Below are 18804 nucleotides of genomic sequence, written 5' to 3'. Positions count from 1 at the left end.
TGTAGGTACAAGTCAAAATACCACCTTCTGCAGATTTTAGATTATGAACTCCAGGAGTCTTGCTGCAGCTTAACAATCCATTTTCTTACAAAGGTCTCTCTTGAGGCTCAGTACTTTAATGAGCAAGATTAACACAGACAAGAAATATCAAGTAGAGTCAAATGATGGAAGCAGACTCTAAAGAAGCAAAGGCACCGTTGGTGAGACTGTTGCTTATGTTTTCAGCCAAAATTGTTATGGTTTGCAATTACTCCCTTAAAAGAAAATTAAAATGCTAATTCTCATTATATAAGCTACTTATTAGTCTCCTAAACATGACCTTTTGCTAGAACAGGTGATTTCTCTGCTAATCCTCGTTAGTTTCAGACTAAATAGGTATTTTCTTGAAGGTGAAGTGTTCTCCCATCTTACATGTTATGGCTTCTTTGGCAGGTGAACCTCTTTATATGTAAGATGAGTACTCTGACTTGCTTTATGAGACACAATAGTCACAACACAGCCTATTAGCCCTTTCTTATCATGCCTGAGAATCATCTAGCTTCAGATCAGAATTTGTTTGTCATATTTATTTTTTTTTAATTTTTTTTGTCATATTTATAAAGCCACAATGTTATCTTTATTATTTCAACTATTAAAAATATAGAGTTCTGGCCGGCGCCGCGGCTCAATAGGCTAATCCTCCACCTAGCGGCGCCGGCACACCGGGTTCTAGTCCCGGTCAGGGCGCCGGATTCTGTCCTGGTTGCCCCTCTTCCAGGCCAGCTCTCTGCTGTGGCCAGGGAGTGCAGTGGAGGATGGCCCAAGTGCTCGGGCCCTGCACCTCATGGGAGACCAGGAGAAGCACCTGGCTCCTGCCTTCGGATCAGCGTGGTGTGCCGGCGGCAGCGCACCAACCATGGCGGCCATTGGAGGGTGAACCAACGGCAAAGGAAGACCTTCCTCTCTGTTCCTCTCTCTCACTATCCACTCTGCCTGTCAAATATATATATATAGAGAGAGAGAGAGAGAGAGAGAGAGAGTTCTTCATATACTTGGCATATATGAAATTTATTTCCCTTAGATTTTTAGTGCTCTCCAAATTGATAATAACATAAAATTCATGTAGTCACTACCTTGAAAAAGAATAACTAGAAACTACTCTTGGCAATTTTCTTTGTAAATGAAATATGTCACATTTGTTTCCTTTCAGGTTTCATATTGGTCTAGAGAGAGGCAGGAGTGCATATGTCTTCCACACATTGAATTGTGCTATATGACATTCACACTTAGAAAGATATAACCCAGACATTAAATAATTTAATCAGAATTGTATAAATAAATGGGAATACACAAAAGAAAATATTTTAATCATCTTGACTACTCTTATTTTCTAATTAATAACAAAATGATAACATTATATTCAAAAAAGCTGAAATATTCCTTTCAGCTCCATAAGCTATTATAAGGTCATAGCCATAGATTGTGTGACATATAATCTACTATAAACCAGGATTTCTTTCTTTTTTTTTTTTTTTTTTTTTTTTTTTGACAGGCAGAGTGGACAATGAGAGAGAAAGAGAGAAAGGTTTTCCTTTGCTGTTGGTTCACCCTCCAATGGCCGCTGCGGCCGGCGTGCTACGGCCGGCGCACCACGCTGATCCGATGACAGGAGCCAGGTGCTTCTCCTGGTCTCCCATGGGGTGCAGGGCCCAAGCACTTGGGCCATCCTCCACTGCACTCCCTGGCCACAGCAGAGGGCTGGCCTGGAAGAGGGGCAACCGGGACAGAATCCGGCGCCCCAACTGGGACTAGAACCCGGTGTGCCGGTGCCGCAAGGCGGAGGATTAGCCTAGTGAGCCGCGGCACCGGCCATAAACCAGGATTTCTACCACCCAATAAAAACTAGCTTTAAGACATCTAGCTCAATTGAAGAAGTTGTAATTAAATGCATCTTTAAAATAGAATTATGGTAGACTAACTACATTGGTAATTGCATTTACCCATAATTTAGAAACTACCCATTAATGACTCTACCATAAAAATAACATTAGTGGATAATTTTTTGCTCTTGCATTGCAATTGAGTCAGGTAATAAACATTGTATTTACTACTATGAAATATGACCGTGAATTAAAGATCGTCCCATTAAAGATACAAACCTCAGTGATCTAAGTTCCAGTGACTCACAGTATGAACTGAGGAAGTAAAGAATAAGATTTAAGTTTGTCTTGAACTCTCTAAGAGGTAGAAATTAAAAGCACCTTGAAAATAAAATTGTAGAGAGTATTTTGGTAATTTACATTTTTCATGTACAAATTACTGGGCTAAGCAAGAATTATGGAGAAAAATATTAAGCTATTTAAGAAAGAAAATGTTTCCAATCATTTTTAAGAATTTTTCTAGTATATATTTATATAAATACAGAAGATATACTCATGTTTTCCTTTTGATTTTTTTATAACTCTATTAATAGTTTATCTACTAACCTGTGTTAACACTGTATTCACTTAGCTCCAGCACTTGCTTTGTGGTTAAAAATTATAAAATGTTTTTTCTTAATATAACCAAAGTATGCTGCCTATTGCTCCCAAGTCTTTCAGTCACCTGGCGGGCAACTTGTCACACTTCACATGTATTATTAGCATTTGCAGCACAGCTCTGCACACATCCCTAGTTCAGGATCACCAGGAATTCTTGGGTTTGTTATCATTTCAGTAGGTCACCCCTAGCACTGATTTCCCTCTTAATGAATCCTTAATTTATACCCCTTGTTTTATACCTGTTATAATCTTTACAACAGACTTAACCCAAAGTGGACTGTACTCCCAATGCAATCATTACCTATTAGTACTATAAAGCACAGCTCTTATGTTTAATGGACTTTTAAATTATTTTATTAATATAAAAATTTCATGTATTACATAGGTACAGCTCCAAGAAAACAACCAAACTTCCCTTCCTTCCCCCTCATCCTCTCTTCCTTTCATCAGTTTTTTCAAAGACAGCATTTTAATCCACTCTATATTCACAGGCTTAATTCACCACTAGCCATAATATTCAACAGGTAAAAAGTAAGAAGACCACAATTCCACAGAAGTATAAACAAGAGCTAAAATGACAGTCATATCACATAATGTCCATTTCATTCCTATACATTTTTTGTATTCTGTTTTTTTTTTTTTTTTTTTTTTTGGACAGGCAGAGTGGACAGTGAGAGAGAGAGACAGAGAGAAAGGTTTTCCTTTGCCGTTGGTTCACCCTCCAATGGCCGCCGCGGCCAGTGCGCTGCAACCGGCGCACCGCGCTGATCCGAAGGCAGGAGCCAGGTGCTTTTCCTGGTCTCCCATGGGGTGCAGGGCCCAAGCACTTGGGCCATCCTCCACTGCACTCCCTGGCCACAGCAGAGAGCTGGCCTGGAAGAGGGGCAACCGGGACAGAATCTGGCTCCCCGACTGGGACTAGAACCCGGTGTGCCGGTGCCGCAAGGCAGAGGATTAGCCTATTGAGCCGCAGCGCTGGCAACTGTATTCTGTATTAACCGTGGCTTTTATTGGTAGTTTGAGATATTGAGAAGACAATACAACACAGAATGTTAGAACCAAACTGTCAACCCTCACAGTTCTGAACATTTATTGGCCATTCCATGTCACAATGTTTCTCCATATTCATGACCTCTTTCTTTAACTAGACCTCTTCACAGTATTCACTCTTATGAGACTCCTACCTCTTGTTCTAGAAGCCACTGCAGACCTGAAACTCTTTTCACTGAATATTTTATTTTTCCTGTTTTTACCCTCTTTGGAGCTAAGGCCCCTTTCTCAAATAAAATGCTAGATATTTGTAAACAATAGAATGATTTACTGAGCAGACAGTTTTATTACTCTACTAGAAAGCAGAAGTTCCTTATTTAAATAGACCTATTTTCTCTCTACATTTAAAAGCTTTCTTTCACTTTTTCTTACAGTCTGTTCTAATCAGTCTGAATAAATGTATATTTACAGTCGATAGATAAGATAATGCACAATTTTTAAATGTTTATAAGACAAACTTTCTTTGGTTGGCATACAAAAATTGAACATATATATAGGGTAATGTGGGATGTTTCCACATGTTTACATTGTGTAGTATTCAAATTGAGATAAACTTATCAACGCCTAAAATATTTATCATTTCTTCATGATGAAAACATTCAAAATATTTCCTTTAACTTTTTCAACCACAGTTCATTATCACTGTGTGTAGTCATAGTCACAATATTTGGTGCAATAGACCAAAACTTCTTTCTCCTAGCCAACTGTAAGTAGTACCTGTTCCCAAACTTTCCCTATCTCTCTCTTCTCATAGAAGATTTTTAATTTTTTTTAAAAAAATTGCTAATCATGTACATAGAACAAATAAGTATTTACTAAGGTGTGCTTGCTCAGGTAATTTCAAGCTAGTTGTCACTATAACTGACCCCTATAAAAACTTTTTCAAAGTTTATACCATCATTTGTGTACCAAGGCAACATAGGCTAACCCTAAGAACTTGAGAGAATGTATATCCTTTCTACTGAGAAGTTATTTGAAAATACATATTTACCTTTGATGGCTATTTCATTATCTTTTAATATGTTTTCTACATAGTTTTGCGTGAGAATAGAAAAGAATCCTGGCCTTGGATTTAGTATCAGTGGTGGAATTAGTGGACAAGGAAATCCATTCAAACCTTCTGACAAGGTAAGAAATGAATTGCTTATTAACAATTTTAATTAGAAAAATACTGTCTTCTGCAATAAAAATTGCTAGAAGAAAATAAGTATTTTTACTATGCTTTAATGAGCTGGTTAATTTTAAAACCAGTTAGAAACTTTTTGAGCACAGAATAAAAAAATTCACTGAAATTATTAACAAATTTTACAAGTAAAAACAACATATATTTAAGCATTTCATATGAAAGGAAAACTTTATTTCAAAAATTTTTGTAACAAGTTTGGTTTTGTTTGTTTTTGGCTTCACAGTTACACACATTTTTAAAGAAAGACATAAGACATTTCTAACAAGTTGTTTTCAAAGATTTACATGAAAATCCTCTATTTATTATTTAATAAAATGCTTCCTCACAGTAACAGACTCAATGCCGGGTCAAACTGACTAATGTCTCTTCAACTCATCAGAGTTGTAAAGAATTTCACTAATATAATGGTAGAAATGAAAAACCTAAATTTTCTGTCAGAAAATCAGCAGGCAAATCAGGTCCTTGTCTCACACTTAGTCTTGCTTGTCAAACATTAGGATAATAGGTACACAACCCCCTCAACCCTAATGTTGCTCAACCATTGCCTGGACATCCAACTTGCTCACCATACCCATCTAAGGCCTGCCTGATTCCTGGTGTAGACCATATGACCTTTTGATTTTAAAGATTTATCAGAGCTATAAAACTTTCCCTACCATCATCAGTTTTTAATACTCTCAGTTTTTAATCAATTAGCAATTATAATTTGATGATAACTGAAACTGTCTAGTTTTGATCTCATCAAGTTTAACTGCAATGTTACCATAAAATTTTATGATGATGAATAAATCACATATGAAAATGTTGGTGGATAAAACCTCCAAAATCTCCCATTGTACTTTCTTAAAAAATATTTATTTGTTTGTTTGAAAATCAGATTTACAGCATGAGAGGGAAAGACAGAGAAGAGAGGAGAGAGATCTTCCATCTGCTGGTTTACTCTCCAAATGGCTGCAATGACTGGGGCAGGGCCAGGCTGCAGTAAGGAGTCAGGAGCTTCATCTGGATCTCTCATGTGGGTGCAGGGGCCCAAGCACTTGAGCAGTATTATGCTGCTTTCCCAGGTGCTAAGCAAGGAGCTAGATTGGAAGTGGAGCATCAGGACTCAAACTGGTGTCCATATGGAATGCCAGTGCTGCAGAGTGGCATAACCTGCTGCACCTCGGACCAGCTTCTCAGTATACTTTTTTTAAAAAAAGATTTATTTATTTATTGGAAAGTCAGAGCTACACAGAGAGAGAAGGTGAGGCAGAGAGAGAGAGAGGTCTTCCATCCACTGGTTCACTCACTAATTGGCCACAATGGCTGCAGCTGCACCAGTCCGAACCAGGAGCCAGGATCCACTTCTGGGTCTCCCACACGGGTTCATGGTCCCAAGGACTTGGGCCATCTTCTACTCATCTCCCAAGTGATAGCAGAGAGATGGATCAGAAGTGGAGCAGCTGGGACTCGAACCAGCGCCCATATGGGATGCCTGCATTGCAGGCAGCAGCTTTACCCACTACATCACAGCGCCGGCCCCTCTCAGTATACTTTTGAGTCACAACCTGGACTAAATCCTTTCAACTAACCACTATTATAAAAAAATAAATAAATAAACCTTTCAACTCATCAGTATTATATTTTTTAAAAGTTCATAAATCAATGTCTGATTATAAGATCTGTTTCTGATTGAACTTGAATGTATCCCCTGGAGATTTCTGTGGCCTGAAACACAACCTTTAATCCCATATTTTCCTCTTCATCTTCCCAGTAATATTTTTCTTAAACTCTTCCCTTTCCTTTCTGGAAGGTAGAAGAGACTGGACCAAAAGGAAAAACTCTTCACACTATTTCATGAGAGGTCTTCAAAAAGTTCACGGAAAACATGTATTATTTAAAAAAAAAAAAGTATACACAGATTTAAAATTTTGGTATAAACTTATCTTTTAACCCCATTTTACCCGAACTTCCCAAAGTACCCTCATACACATTAGGTGGGGACTAGATAAAAATCTCCAGTAATCACAGATGGGAACTCCTTTGGTCAAGTCTGGAGCAACTATTCATATATAAGGAATGGGTTTGAAGTAGCCCTAAATAAATAAAAGCCAGTTAGAAACATCTGTGTATCAATGACTACTTCCATTTTGAAATGATTGAGTAACTACTAATTTAGTAGAATTAAAATGTTTGGGTGTCAGCATTGTGGCATAGAGTTAAGTTGCCACTTGGAATGTTTGCATTCCATATCACAGTGCTGGTTTGAGTCCTAGCTTCTCCACTTCCAATCCAAGTTCCTGCTAATGCACCTAAGAAGGCAGCACATAATGGCCCAAGTACTTGGGTCCCTGCTACACACATGGGAGGCTAGGATGGTATTCCTGCCTCCTGGCTCTGCCCTGTCACAGCCCTGGCATTGCGGTCATTTAGAGAGGGAACCTGTAGATAGAAGATCTCTCTCTCCTTCCCTTTCAAAAAAAATTTTTTTTAAAAATGATGGTGTAGCCAGACCAACTATTTGCTTAATTTTCATAAATTAAAATAAATAAATAAATAAATCTTAAAGAATCTAAATGTTCAAATTTTCAGAAATAGACAACAGTAATTTTTTAACTCCAAATTTTTATGTCTTATTCATATTGACCTCTTTTTGTCTCTGGTTTTATGTCTCCTCTACAAGTCCTTTCATTTAAAAGTTAATAACTATCTCTTTTAAGATAGTTGAAACTGAAACAAGATGCTTTCTCTTCCTTTCTCATTAGTATACAGATCTTTTCATTATATTTTTGGAAGGTGTAGGATAGTAAATATTTTTAAATTAAGGATGAACAGATTGCTAAATTCAAGATGTCAGAATACTGTTGCATTTCTATTAGTTTTAACTGCTGGGGACTAGATCTGAGGCTTTCAAACATTTGTAATTCTTCCACTATGATGAATACTTAATATTATAACTTAATTTGATTTCTCATTTGTAACATTTTTATGACACCAGTGAGACCCAATTATGCCTATCAATTTATAATTTGCTTTTGTGGTTGAATGTAAAAGATACAGAGCTTGAATTGAATTGTATAATGTGTTCATTGAGAAATATCCCCTCAAAAGCACTTTTCCTTAGCTGATTATACTCTAAAACATTTCACATTCTGAAAACTGAGTCCCTATTGTTGCAAAATTGATGATATTAAACAGAAGTTTCTACAGAAGAATGTTGATACTGCTCTTAATTTATCGACCACTTTTAGTGATATAACAAACATGGTAAAAACTTGGTTAACAGTGTTCAGAGGCTCTAAAGACATTGGCTTTGACAACTCACACAAGAATTTAATTCATCACACGGAAAGGGATTAATCTCTTGTGAGTTCAGTTGCATTTCTTGAGCATTTGTACCCTATTCTTTCAGTTGTTGCATAAAATTTAGAGGAAAATTCAGGACCTATACCTATGCTAAAATACAAAACAGTAAAACAGTGAAAATGAACTAAAACACTCCTCTCTCCAATGCTGAAAAAGAGATTGATTTTTCATGACTTGGCTAATTTACAGCTTCAGGTGATAACAACCTACAGAATTAAATGGTTAAACTCAACAGGTACTACCTGATGTGAGGCAGATGCTTTATACAGAGTTTAGTCATGCAGAAGTTTAAACTGTAATACGACATAATATATAGTCTGTTCCAGTAAACAAGTCTCATAGATTAGAAATGTTCTCATTATCTTTCTTACTGTTCATGGATGTTTGAATGTTTTGCCACTTGAAATTCTAAGTATCCACAAACATGGGAACTCCTTAGAGAAACTGAGTTTTTTCTCCCACCCAAGTACAAACTAGGCCCAACACTGCTTACCTTCCGAGATCAGACGAGATCGGGCGCATTCAGGGTGGTATGGCCATAGACTGAGTTTTTTCTGTACTAAAGTAACCGATAAATTTGTTTCCTTCTCTTCATTATTGTTGATGGGCAACACTATTTCAGCCAAATGCCATAGACCACAGTAGAAACAGCATTCAAAGTGATTATAGCCAGGCGGAGAAAGCCTGAGGTCATCATCCCAAAAGGCTAAGCGTAGGGTCATTGGCAAAAGTGAGTTGTGTTTTTAAATCTGGGAGAATTTCCCATGTAAATTCTGTGGTAGTATGAGGGTTTCGCAGAAAAACACTGCAATAACAGCTGAAGAATTAACTGAGGCATTGAGAAGGATTCAGGATTTGAATATGAAAGACTATTTTGTAACAGACTAGGAGAGTTTAAAAGAGCAACTGGTAGCAAACTTAACTCCCTTCTCAGACCCAAGGAAGGCTAATCATATTTGGTTTCCTTGGGCTAAACAAATAAAGTGTAATTAGCCCTGCAGTTGATATTGTCAGAACAGTATTCTATAGTTGAAAAAACAGTTCCTTCACCATGCAGGAAATTATCTTGGAGTTCATTGCGAAGTGAAAACCATTTTTTATGTACTTGGAAAGAGAAACCAGTAGAACACTGGATGGAACTTTCCCTATGTAATGATTTCCTTTGTTTTCTCAATGAAATGGATGAATGCCATCGTCTGGCTTATTATGATAAAGAAACATTGCTGTCAAGATAGAAAAATGGCACAGAGAAATCAAAGATTTTAATGCAAGGAATCTGATAATAAAGCAATAAAATAATAGCCTTTTGTTGAGTATCTACAATGTGTTGGGAAATGTATAAGGCTTTTTATAGAAACTTATATGATTGTCATAACTTCTGTTACTTGAGTAGTGCTATTATTCCCCCATTTTACTGAGTCCCATAGGTGTTAATTAACTTGCCCAAGGTCACATAGAAGATCTGTGGCAGAGAAGATTTGAAACCAAATTGATCTGACTCCAAATCCTTCTCTCCTAATAAGCACTATAATACATGCCTCTCTCTGCAAATGTCACTTAGCAGAAGAGCCACATGACAAATTTATACCCTGTAGAGTTGAGAGTAATATGATATTCTAATATTTAAAGTATTACACAGTCCTCTAATTAGTAATAGTCCAGATTTTTGCTTGAACAAGACTTTGGAAGTCAGCATGTATTCTCTATTGAACCTAGATAATTAGTAGCACACTGTACAAAGCAGATTCCTAAGCAGTTATACAACTTGTGCACTAAGGTATCATTACACTAGTGTTTCAGCCAAGGGAGAAAGCCACAATATTCTTTGTCTCTATTTAAATATAAAATAAAATACATGACTGTAAAATTCAAAGAATTTACCAGTACAATCTTCACAGGATGTTTTAGAAAGAAAAAACTAGATTAATAGATGACTGACACAATGCTGTTGCAATATTTAGAAAAGCAACCCAGCACTCTGCAAATGAAAGAATTTTTAATGATGCATTCACAAAGCTCCTCATTGAGACACTAGTCACTTTGCTTGCACCATTTGAGGAAAAAGAACTAAGCAACTGGATTTTAAAATCATTTGAAAAAGACATATAATTCCTTTCTCTATATACTCTAAAGAATTTTGCATAGAACATCCCACAAATAATTATGCAATCATAGAATCATGATGAAAATTGTATTGTGGAGCCAATGTATCCTCAAGGGACTTGACAGCAGGAAGCATACATACCAGGGCCTTGGGGCTAAAAAAAACGTTTATTTTCTACAGTGTTATCCTAAACACCTAAGCTCAGCTGATGCTACAGAGCTCACCCCTAAGAAATCTGAATGAGCCACCAAAATGGTAGCTTCCTTTTTTCATGTTCTTTTTAAAATGCTTTAATTCGCCTATGATACAGGCAAAATTCCAAGCCATAGAAAGAATATTGGAAGCATGGCTACATAAAACATAATAAACATAAATAAAATAAACATAAAAATCCTAGAATTTCAGAATAGATTATTAAAACTTCTTTACCTTCTTTTTAATTATCGCCTTCAGAAGACCAAATGACCTACAACAAGACTTAAATCTTTTAACCTCACCTTAAAGCCCTAGGAAACAGCAGGACATTTTTGCTTTATGTGAATATGAGCATTGCACCCAATAAAAGCTTTTATATTATTAATATTAAGAAGAGAAGGATTGTTAGACTTGCAAAATCAAAGCCCTTTATTTGATAACTTGCCCCAGGGATAACAATTCCCATAGGTATATATGGTAATGGCAAGTTCAAAAATGCTCAAGAATAATTTTACAATTTTGTCAGTCTCATGACCTTGGGTGATTCATAAACAAATGGCTGCATTTTGACTTATGCAGAAGGCACATATCCTATGTCTATTTCCTGTCAAGAATTCTCCACAGATATTAGAAACAAAAATGGCAAGCCCATTTGTCTGGAACTCCACATAGCGTATGATTTATATTTGCTATGTAAATATTGAAATACATGTAGCACCTTTCAGTCACTTTATACAACTGCTAGACAAATATGATTTTCTTTATAGGTTTTAATTCATTTTATAAGTAATAACATGTCTATATTTGTCCAATCTTAATAGTATAACACAATGAAGTTTGGAGAATCTATTAATTATTTGAAAATAGTATTCAGGAGCAAGGGATTGCTATTACATTGTTTATAGACTATACTATTGACTAAATGTAGGAAGAGGTTGAAAAAGATCTTATTTCACATATAAAATTGAATTTTAAAACATAAATTTCAAGCACAATTTATTTTAGAGCACAACTGATTACTTCAGCTACACTCTGCAGTGTGATGTATAGAATGCCACTTGGTTGTTTGAGGATGTTAAAAATGAGATATGAGGATTTCTCTGTTTTTTTTTTTAAAAATGTATTTATTCATTGGAAAGTCAGAGTTACACAGAGAGAGAAGGAGAGGCAGAGAGAGAGGTCTTCCATCCACTGGTTCACCCTGCAACTGGCCACAACAGCAGGAGCTGCACCCATCCAAAGCCAAGAGCCAGGAGCTTCTTATGGGTCTCCCATGCAGGTGCAGGGGCCCAAGGACTTGGGCCATTTTCTACTGCTTTCCCAGGCCATAGCAGAGAGCTGGATGGGAAGTGGAGCAGCCAGGTCTTGAACCGGCGCCCAAATGGGATGCCAGCACTGCAGGCAGTGGCTTTACCTGCTATGCCACAGTAGCAGTCCCTTTTTTTGTTCTCTACTTCCTTTATTTTTAGTTAGTTTTTAACAGATTCAATATAGTTTATAGATACAATTCTAAGACTATAATAAAATTCCCTCGTCTTTTCCTACTCTCTCTTCCACCCTCCCTCTTTCTCTCTCTCGCTTGCTGTCTCTCTTCCTTTTTTTTTTTTTTTAAGGTTTTGAGATAACATTTGTGATTTACATTACAGTCAAGACTTAATGCTTCACCAGATATTAAGGTTAACAAATACAAAGCAAAATGATTCTAGTTTAGTGGGAATATAGGCAAGGGCAATAAACAATAATCAAGTGGAAAAGTTTTTCACCAAAAAAAAAAAGTGAATGTTTTTTGTTCTGTTCATTGTCTCAACATTGGGGCAACAAATCCTCAATCTATTGAGAAACACTGGTAGAAAGTATTTACAGCCTCCTAGTAGTAAGGTTCCTACAGGTATGACCACTTACACAAAGCTTTTTTAAAAGACATGGTAATGTGCTTTAGCAAAGTGGAAAATGTCAGTATCTCGACCTCATAACATAAAGACAAACATGGATTTTGACCTACAAAATCAAATAGTCAAGTATTGTTCAGCACAGGTTTATTATTTCAGGAAAATAACACTAAGTCATACAATGGGAAAAAAATAAGGTGATTAACAAGTGCCATTTTTAAAGCATAGAAATTGGGACATTTTAATTCAAAAATATATCTAGAAAATCCCTAAAATTGAGCATCATGTTTGATATTTTGTAAAATTCAATAAAATATTTTTTCAATACAATTAAATCCCAGGTAGATATCCAGCTAGATTAGTGATTAGTTATATGTAATTTCTGCTTGTTACTGTGTCATTTTTAAAATAAGCAGGGAAAAACTGATGTGGAAAGGATTTAAGGACATTTCTCAGATTTGTTTGTATTCATTGGGAATACTTCTCAATTCAAATATAAAAGCAATGAAAGTCACAAATAACAGGTAATTACTAAAAAGAATTGACAGGTCCATCAACAAAAAAGTGAATTAGAGGGCCAATTAGACCTTTGGGAAGTAAATATAATCTTTCACATTCCATTTGTAAGTTACTACCACCATGTTTGAGGTTATTCCAGAAACCTAATATTCTAGGTTCTTGTTTGAAAAGTTTATAACGAGTTAGAATTTTTGGAAATCTTATGAAATCAAATTAATAGAACCAACCTAAAACAAAAAGATAAATTAGGCCGGCGCCGCGGCTCACTAGGCTAATCCTCCGCCTAGCGGCGCCGGCACACCGGGTTCTAGTCCCGGTCGGGGCGCCGGATTCTGTCCCGGTTGCCCCTCTTCCAGGCCAGCTCTCTGCTGTGGCCAGGGAGTGCAGTGGAGGATGGCCCAGGTGCTTGGGCCCTGCACCCCATGGGAGACCAGGAAAAGCACCTGGCTCCTGGCTCCTGCTATCAGATCAGCGCGGTGCGCTGGCCGCAGCACGCCGGCCGCGGCGGCCATTGGAGGGTGAACCAACGGCAAAGGAAGACCTTTCTCTCTGTCTCTCTCTCTCACTGTCCACTCTGCCTGTCAAAAAAAAAAAAAAAAAAAAAAAAAAAGATAAATTAAAAGCTCTCCTTGCCTATGGCAGTATTATTTAGCTTTCATTTATATAATAACATTTGAGACAAGCATATAAAATGTCAACATTATCCACTTTTTCCCCATTCTATCCCCAAAGTTGTCCTAGGCTAGAGAGGATGGGCTCTTGATACCGGCTTCCCAAGAATCACTAAAAAGCAAAATATACAGTATAATCTTGTATAGTCTATGTATCACAATCAGGAAAAGAGACACAGAAAGATCTGTTCAGTTTTGTATGACTTACAAACGCCATCTAAAGTACTTTCAGTTCCAGGAAAGTGTCTTTGAGCTGTAAAGTGAGGGTGGTCAGAGAGACAATGAGAGAATCAAGAACCACTTTTCCTTCTGCTGGTTCCGTTGGATGTGAACTGCTTCCCTTCACTCATCAGCCACATGGCAATCTCAATGCATTTACCCTGAACAACATAATCCTCCATCCTTTAAATATGTTCTTAGTTTTAAATGTTCACAACTGCAATATCCTTTCATTTTTAACCTATACTCTTAAAAGTTATGCAGCAATTTAAGCCTACACTTTTATTGATTCCATCCCATATCAGAATGCTAGTTCAAGTCCCAGCTACTCCTTTTCTGATCCAACTTCCTGTTAGTGCACCCGAGAGGCAGCAGATGATGCGCTAAGTACCTGCCACCCACATGAGTGACATAGGTGACATTCCTGGCTCAGCCCCAGCTTTTGTGGGCATATAGGGAGTGAAACAGCAGATAGACTCTCTCTCTTCTCAGTCTCTCCTTCTCTTTCTCTGTCATTCTTTCTTTCAAATAAATAAATAAATACATCTTTTTTTGTTTAAGATTTTTTAAAATTGTTAATTTTTTACATATCCAATATAGTTTGTAGGTAAAAACCTAAAAATATGATATTCCCTTCCTCCCTCCCTCTCCCCTCTCTTCCACCTCCTTTCTTCTCCTTTTCTTTCTTTTTTTAGTTTTTGAGATACGTATTTTAAAGTTTTATTATTGTAAAAAAGAATTACTGCTTCACCAAATTAGAGGTTTAATGAAAAGCAGAAAGGCCTTAGTTTAGTGGGAATATGGACAATGGCTGTAAACAATAATTCAGTGGAAAGATGATCATTTCACCTATGTACTACTACTATAATTTTAATGATCTGTGATTACTTTATATCTTTTCTAAAAATTAGACTGGTAACAAATAAATTTTAAAAAAACTATTACTGTAAAATTACAAATAAATGTAGACACTAAACTCTTCCTTCCCTCACTCTACCCCACAATGCCTATGTAAAGCTTTGATCCAGGAGTCACTCTTGGCAGTGTATCAGGTGTTTACAAGAATTCTGGCTCCTAGGCATTTGTCCCCATACTTTTTGACCTTCTACCACCATATCTAAGAAACATTTCCAACATGGTCTGCCTGGACCAAAATGTATTAACTGTCAAATAAAACTTACTGAACCTGTAAGAATCATAGTTAGAGCATAGTTTACAACAAAACAATTTCACTTCAGAATCATTGTTAGCAAAAGTGACAAAAAACAGTTTAAATTCTTCACTTTTCAATTAATAATTTTGTAATCGTGCAAATCATGTCAAAATGTATACATTTTAAAGGAATTTGAGGGAGCCTGCAGGGATGATAATCAGAAACTTGATTACAAGTACTATTTTAGGAATAGCTAGGAAAGAGAATCCACAGCCCACCTACAGTTACCTATTCCTGTTTTTCATACTTTCTACCGTTTTATGGTATTTCTGAAGCTGAGGGGAAAACCATTAGGGCTCTGACAGAGTCAGTAAACTAAAGAAGATTCAGCAACCCAAATATTCACCACCAGTTGGATCTCAAATTAAGTACAGAGTTTAAATAATTCATAAAATAAATACTTGGAAGACATTTCTTTTCTTTTTCCCTAATAGACCAGAAAGACAGTCAGTGAACAAGTATGATTATTGACTTTTTTTAAAAGATTTATTCAATTATTTGAAGGTCAGAGTTATACAGAGAGAGAAGGAGAGGCAGAGAGAGAGAAAGAGAGAGACAGAGGTCTTCTATCCACTTGTTCACTCCCCAAATGACCACAATGGCCAGAGCTGAGCTGATCTGAAGCCAGGAGCCAGGAGCTTCTTCCAGGTCTCCCGTGCAGGTACAGGGGCCCAAGGACTTGGGCCATCTTCTACTGCTTTCTCAGGCCATTGCATAAAGCTGGATCAGAAGTGGAACAGCCGGAACTTGAACCAGCGCCCATATGGGATGCTGGCACTGCAGGCGGCAGCTTTACTCGCTATGCCACAACTCTGGCCTCAATCATTGACTTTTAAAAGAAAATGTAATTAAGCAAAAGAAAAGTCTTTTTAAGCTCAAGAATTTCACTCAGAAAAAACAGGATGCAAATGTCCTTTCAGTCACTCTCACAGATGTCTGATTAAACAATTGTTAGATAATCATGGGGACACAGGAATAATTAGTAAAATTTAAAATATAATTACAAAGTAATCTAAACTAAACAGAATTTTAGCACTTACATTCAAATTCTCCAAAAAGAACAACCACAATGATCAGCATCAAACTATAAAAAAATATTCTAGTAGTCAGTCTATCATTTCTGAAAGCAATCTCAGACAAAAGGGAATAAATTTCTTAACGTGGGGATATTTTTAACAAACCATGTAGGAGCAGTATCTTGAAAACTATTTGAGGGTAATTATAAAACTTTTTATAGTGACTTAAAAAATTATGTAAATCCCAAGACTAAACAATGTGTATTTCTTTGGCTGGGATATTGCATTCTATTGTATTACCACTAAGATATTTGTAATCTTTTAACCATTTCTATAGATTTCATTAGTCTCCTTGTTGTTCCAATGCATTGTGAATAGTTTCTTTTCCAAATGCAATGATTTCCACTTTAGTGTTTACTTTATTAAAAGATAAATGTTTCAAGGTTTTTAAAATATATTTATTTATTTGAAAGCCCTTGAGAGAGAGAGAGAGAGAATATGAATCTGGATGCTGTCCACTGGCTCACCCCCCGAACACCAACAATGGTATGGCCTGAACCAAACCAAAGACATAACCAGGAGCTAGGAATTCCATCTCCTGTGGGTAGCAGGGACCCAACTACTTGAGCCATGACCTGCTGCACCGCAGCGTGCACATTAGCAGGAAGCTAATATGGTAAAAGTAGAGGCATGACTCAAACCGAGGCACTCTGATATGGGATATGGGCGTCCCTAGGAGCAGCTTCATCCACTGAGCCAAAACGCCTACCCTGAAATTCCTAAAAGTGTAAGATTTTGCTGAAAGCTTTAGAAGACTTGGTCAGTTGTAAATTTTAATTTATATTGATGTCTCAGATTTTCTACATTTCTAAATCAATTCTCCATTCTATTCATTTTTTTTACATTATACTGTTTCATAAATAAAAATTCAGTCGCAGATTGAAGTAGCACATTCAGCTGCCAGTGTCCCTCCTTTATCTCCTTTCTCACAGCCTTCCCTTCTTGATGATTCTAATGACCATAGAATAAATCTCGCCTTACGGCTCGTAAATTCTTCAGTTGCTAGGATAGCAAATTACTCAAAGGCTATTATTTGATGGATAGCAAGTAGCCTTAAAATATTTTATCATCACACTTGATTCATAGAGTAACACTATTGATAATACCTTTATCCTCAATGTGTCAAATCTTCTAATACTCATGGGCTCTAAGTAAACACAGTCTGTTAGGTAAATTTAATGGTGTTTCTATAAGCTATAGTACAGATTCATATTCATTTTGCCCACTTTATTAAAAAAATTAATATTTGCACATTTTCTGGGAAAAAGAATTTCCCCTCAAGAGCTTTTGAATCTATGGCTCTGTTTGTTGTTTTCATGAGTTGTTTTCCCCTCTAGAGGCCTTCTTTGTCATCATATGAAAGCATTAAATACTGTATTCCATAATATTTAACCAATGTATTTGGAATTGTCATTGCAAGAGCATACAATTTTTATTTGAGATGCAGTCTCCCTAGAAACCAATTTCTCAGCATCAGCTAGAGCCAAGACTTCTCAGAATTTTAAAGAAAAGAGTATTTCAAAATTGAAGTTGCAGGTCCCTTAAGACAAGTTCTATTTTTGTGAATACATTTACAATAGCTGAGACTGTCACAGTTGTTCACCTTCATCATTAAAAAGCCATATAAAGTTTGTTTCTCCTGTAAAGTTAGAATGTTAAATGTTGGACTCATAAACGAACTTTCTGAATCCCTCATGGTTTATGTCCGGAGGTGTAGAGGCTAGGCTGCCAGTGGGGCCAGGTCAGGTCTTAATACTTTGAGAAACCTCCCAAACTCAACCTTTTTCAAATTCTTGAGAAAATCAAAACTTTTTCTGAGCCCATTATGGATATTTTTAGAATATCCATTTACATTATCTTTTTAAAAGATTTATTGATTTATTCAAAAGGCAGAATTACAAAGAGAAGGAGACACACACAGAGGAAGAGAGGTAGGGGAAGAGAGAAGATCTTCCGTCACCTGGTTCACTCCCCGAAATGACCACAATGGTCGGGGCTTGGCCAGGCCAAAGCCAGGAGCCTAGAACTCATCCTGATCTACCATATAGGTGACAGGGGCCCAGCTACTTGGGCCATCTTTTGCTGCTTTACCAGGCATATTATCAGGGAATTGGATTGGAAGTAGAGAAGCCAGGACTTGAACAAATGCCCATATGGGATGCTGGCTTCATAGGCAGCAGCTTAACCTGCTGCAACACAACATTAGCCCCTGGAGTAAACATCTATGGTTTACGTAACACCGGTTTTAAAATTGAGCATATAAGACCTGGAACCAACCCAAATGCCCATCAACAGTAGACTGGATAAAGAAATTATGGGACATGTACTCTATAGAATACTATACAGCAGTCAAAAACAATGAAATCCGGTCATTTGCAACAAGATGGAGGAATCTGGAAAACATTATGCTGAGTGAATTAAGCCAGTCTCAAAGGGACAAATATCATATGTTCTCTCTGATCGGTGACAACTAACTGAGCACCAAAGGGGAAACCTGTTGAAGTGAAATGGACACTATGAGAAACAGTGACTTGATCAGCTCTTGTCCTGACTGTTGATGTACAATGTAATACTTTATCCCTTTTAGTATTTTTTTTGTTCTAGTACTATTGGTTGAACTCTGTAATGAACACAAAATTATTCTTAGGTGTTTAAATTTTAACTGAAAAGTGATCCCTGTTAAATATAAGAGTGGGAATAAGAGAGGGAGGAGGTATACAATTTGGGACATGCTCATCGGACTTCCCCAAATGGTGGCGTTAGAATCGTGCCAGGGGATCCCAATACAATCCCATCAAGGTGGCATGTATTAATGCCA

The 18804-nt window shown here is 36.8% G+C and overlaps 1 protein-coding gene across 7 annotated transcripts in view; it reads left to right on the top strand.

Annotated features, from left to right (window-relative positions):
* LRRC7 (leucine rich repeat containing 7) overlaps positions 1–18804 on the top strand; it is a 589098-nt gene that overhangs the window by 543640 nt on the left and 26654 nt on the right. For all 7 annotated transcript variants that reach the window (XM_051857612.3, XM_089337199.1, XM_051857607.3 and 4 more), the window contains one exon: positions 4605–4697. In XM_051857612.3, coding sequence (XP_051713572.2) covers positions 4605–4697 — 93 coding nt within the window. The remainder of the gene's footprint in view (positions 1–4604; positions 4698–18804) is intronic.

The sequence above is a fragment of the Oryctolagus cuniculus genome, chromosome 7 (genome assembly GCF_051225735.1).
Source record: "Oryctolagus cuniculus isolate XC-2025 breed Fujian yellow rabbit chromosome 7, ASM5122573v1, whole genome shotgun sequence".
In the NCBI taxonomy this organism is placed as follows: Eukaryota; Metazoa; Chordata; class Mammalia; order Lagomorpha; family Leporidae; genus Oryctolagus; species Oryctolagus cuniculus.
The sequence above is the reverse complement of the archived record's forward strand: the minus strand, read 5'-3'. Positions and strand labels throughout refer to the sequence as shown.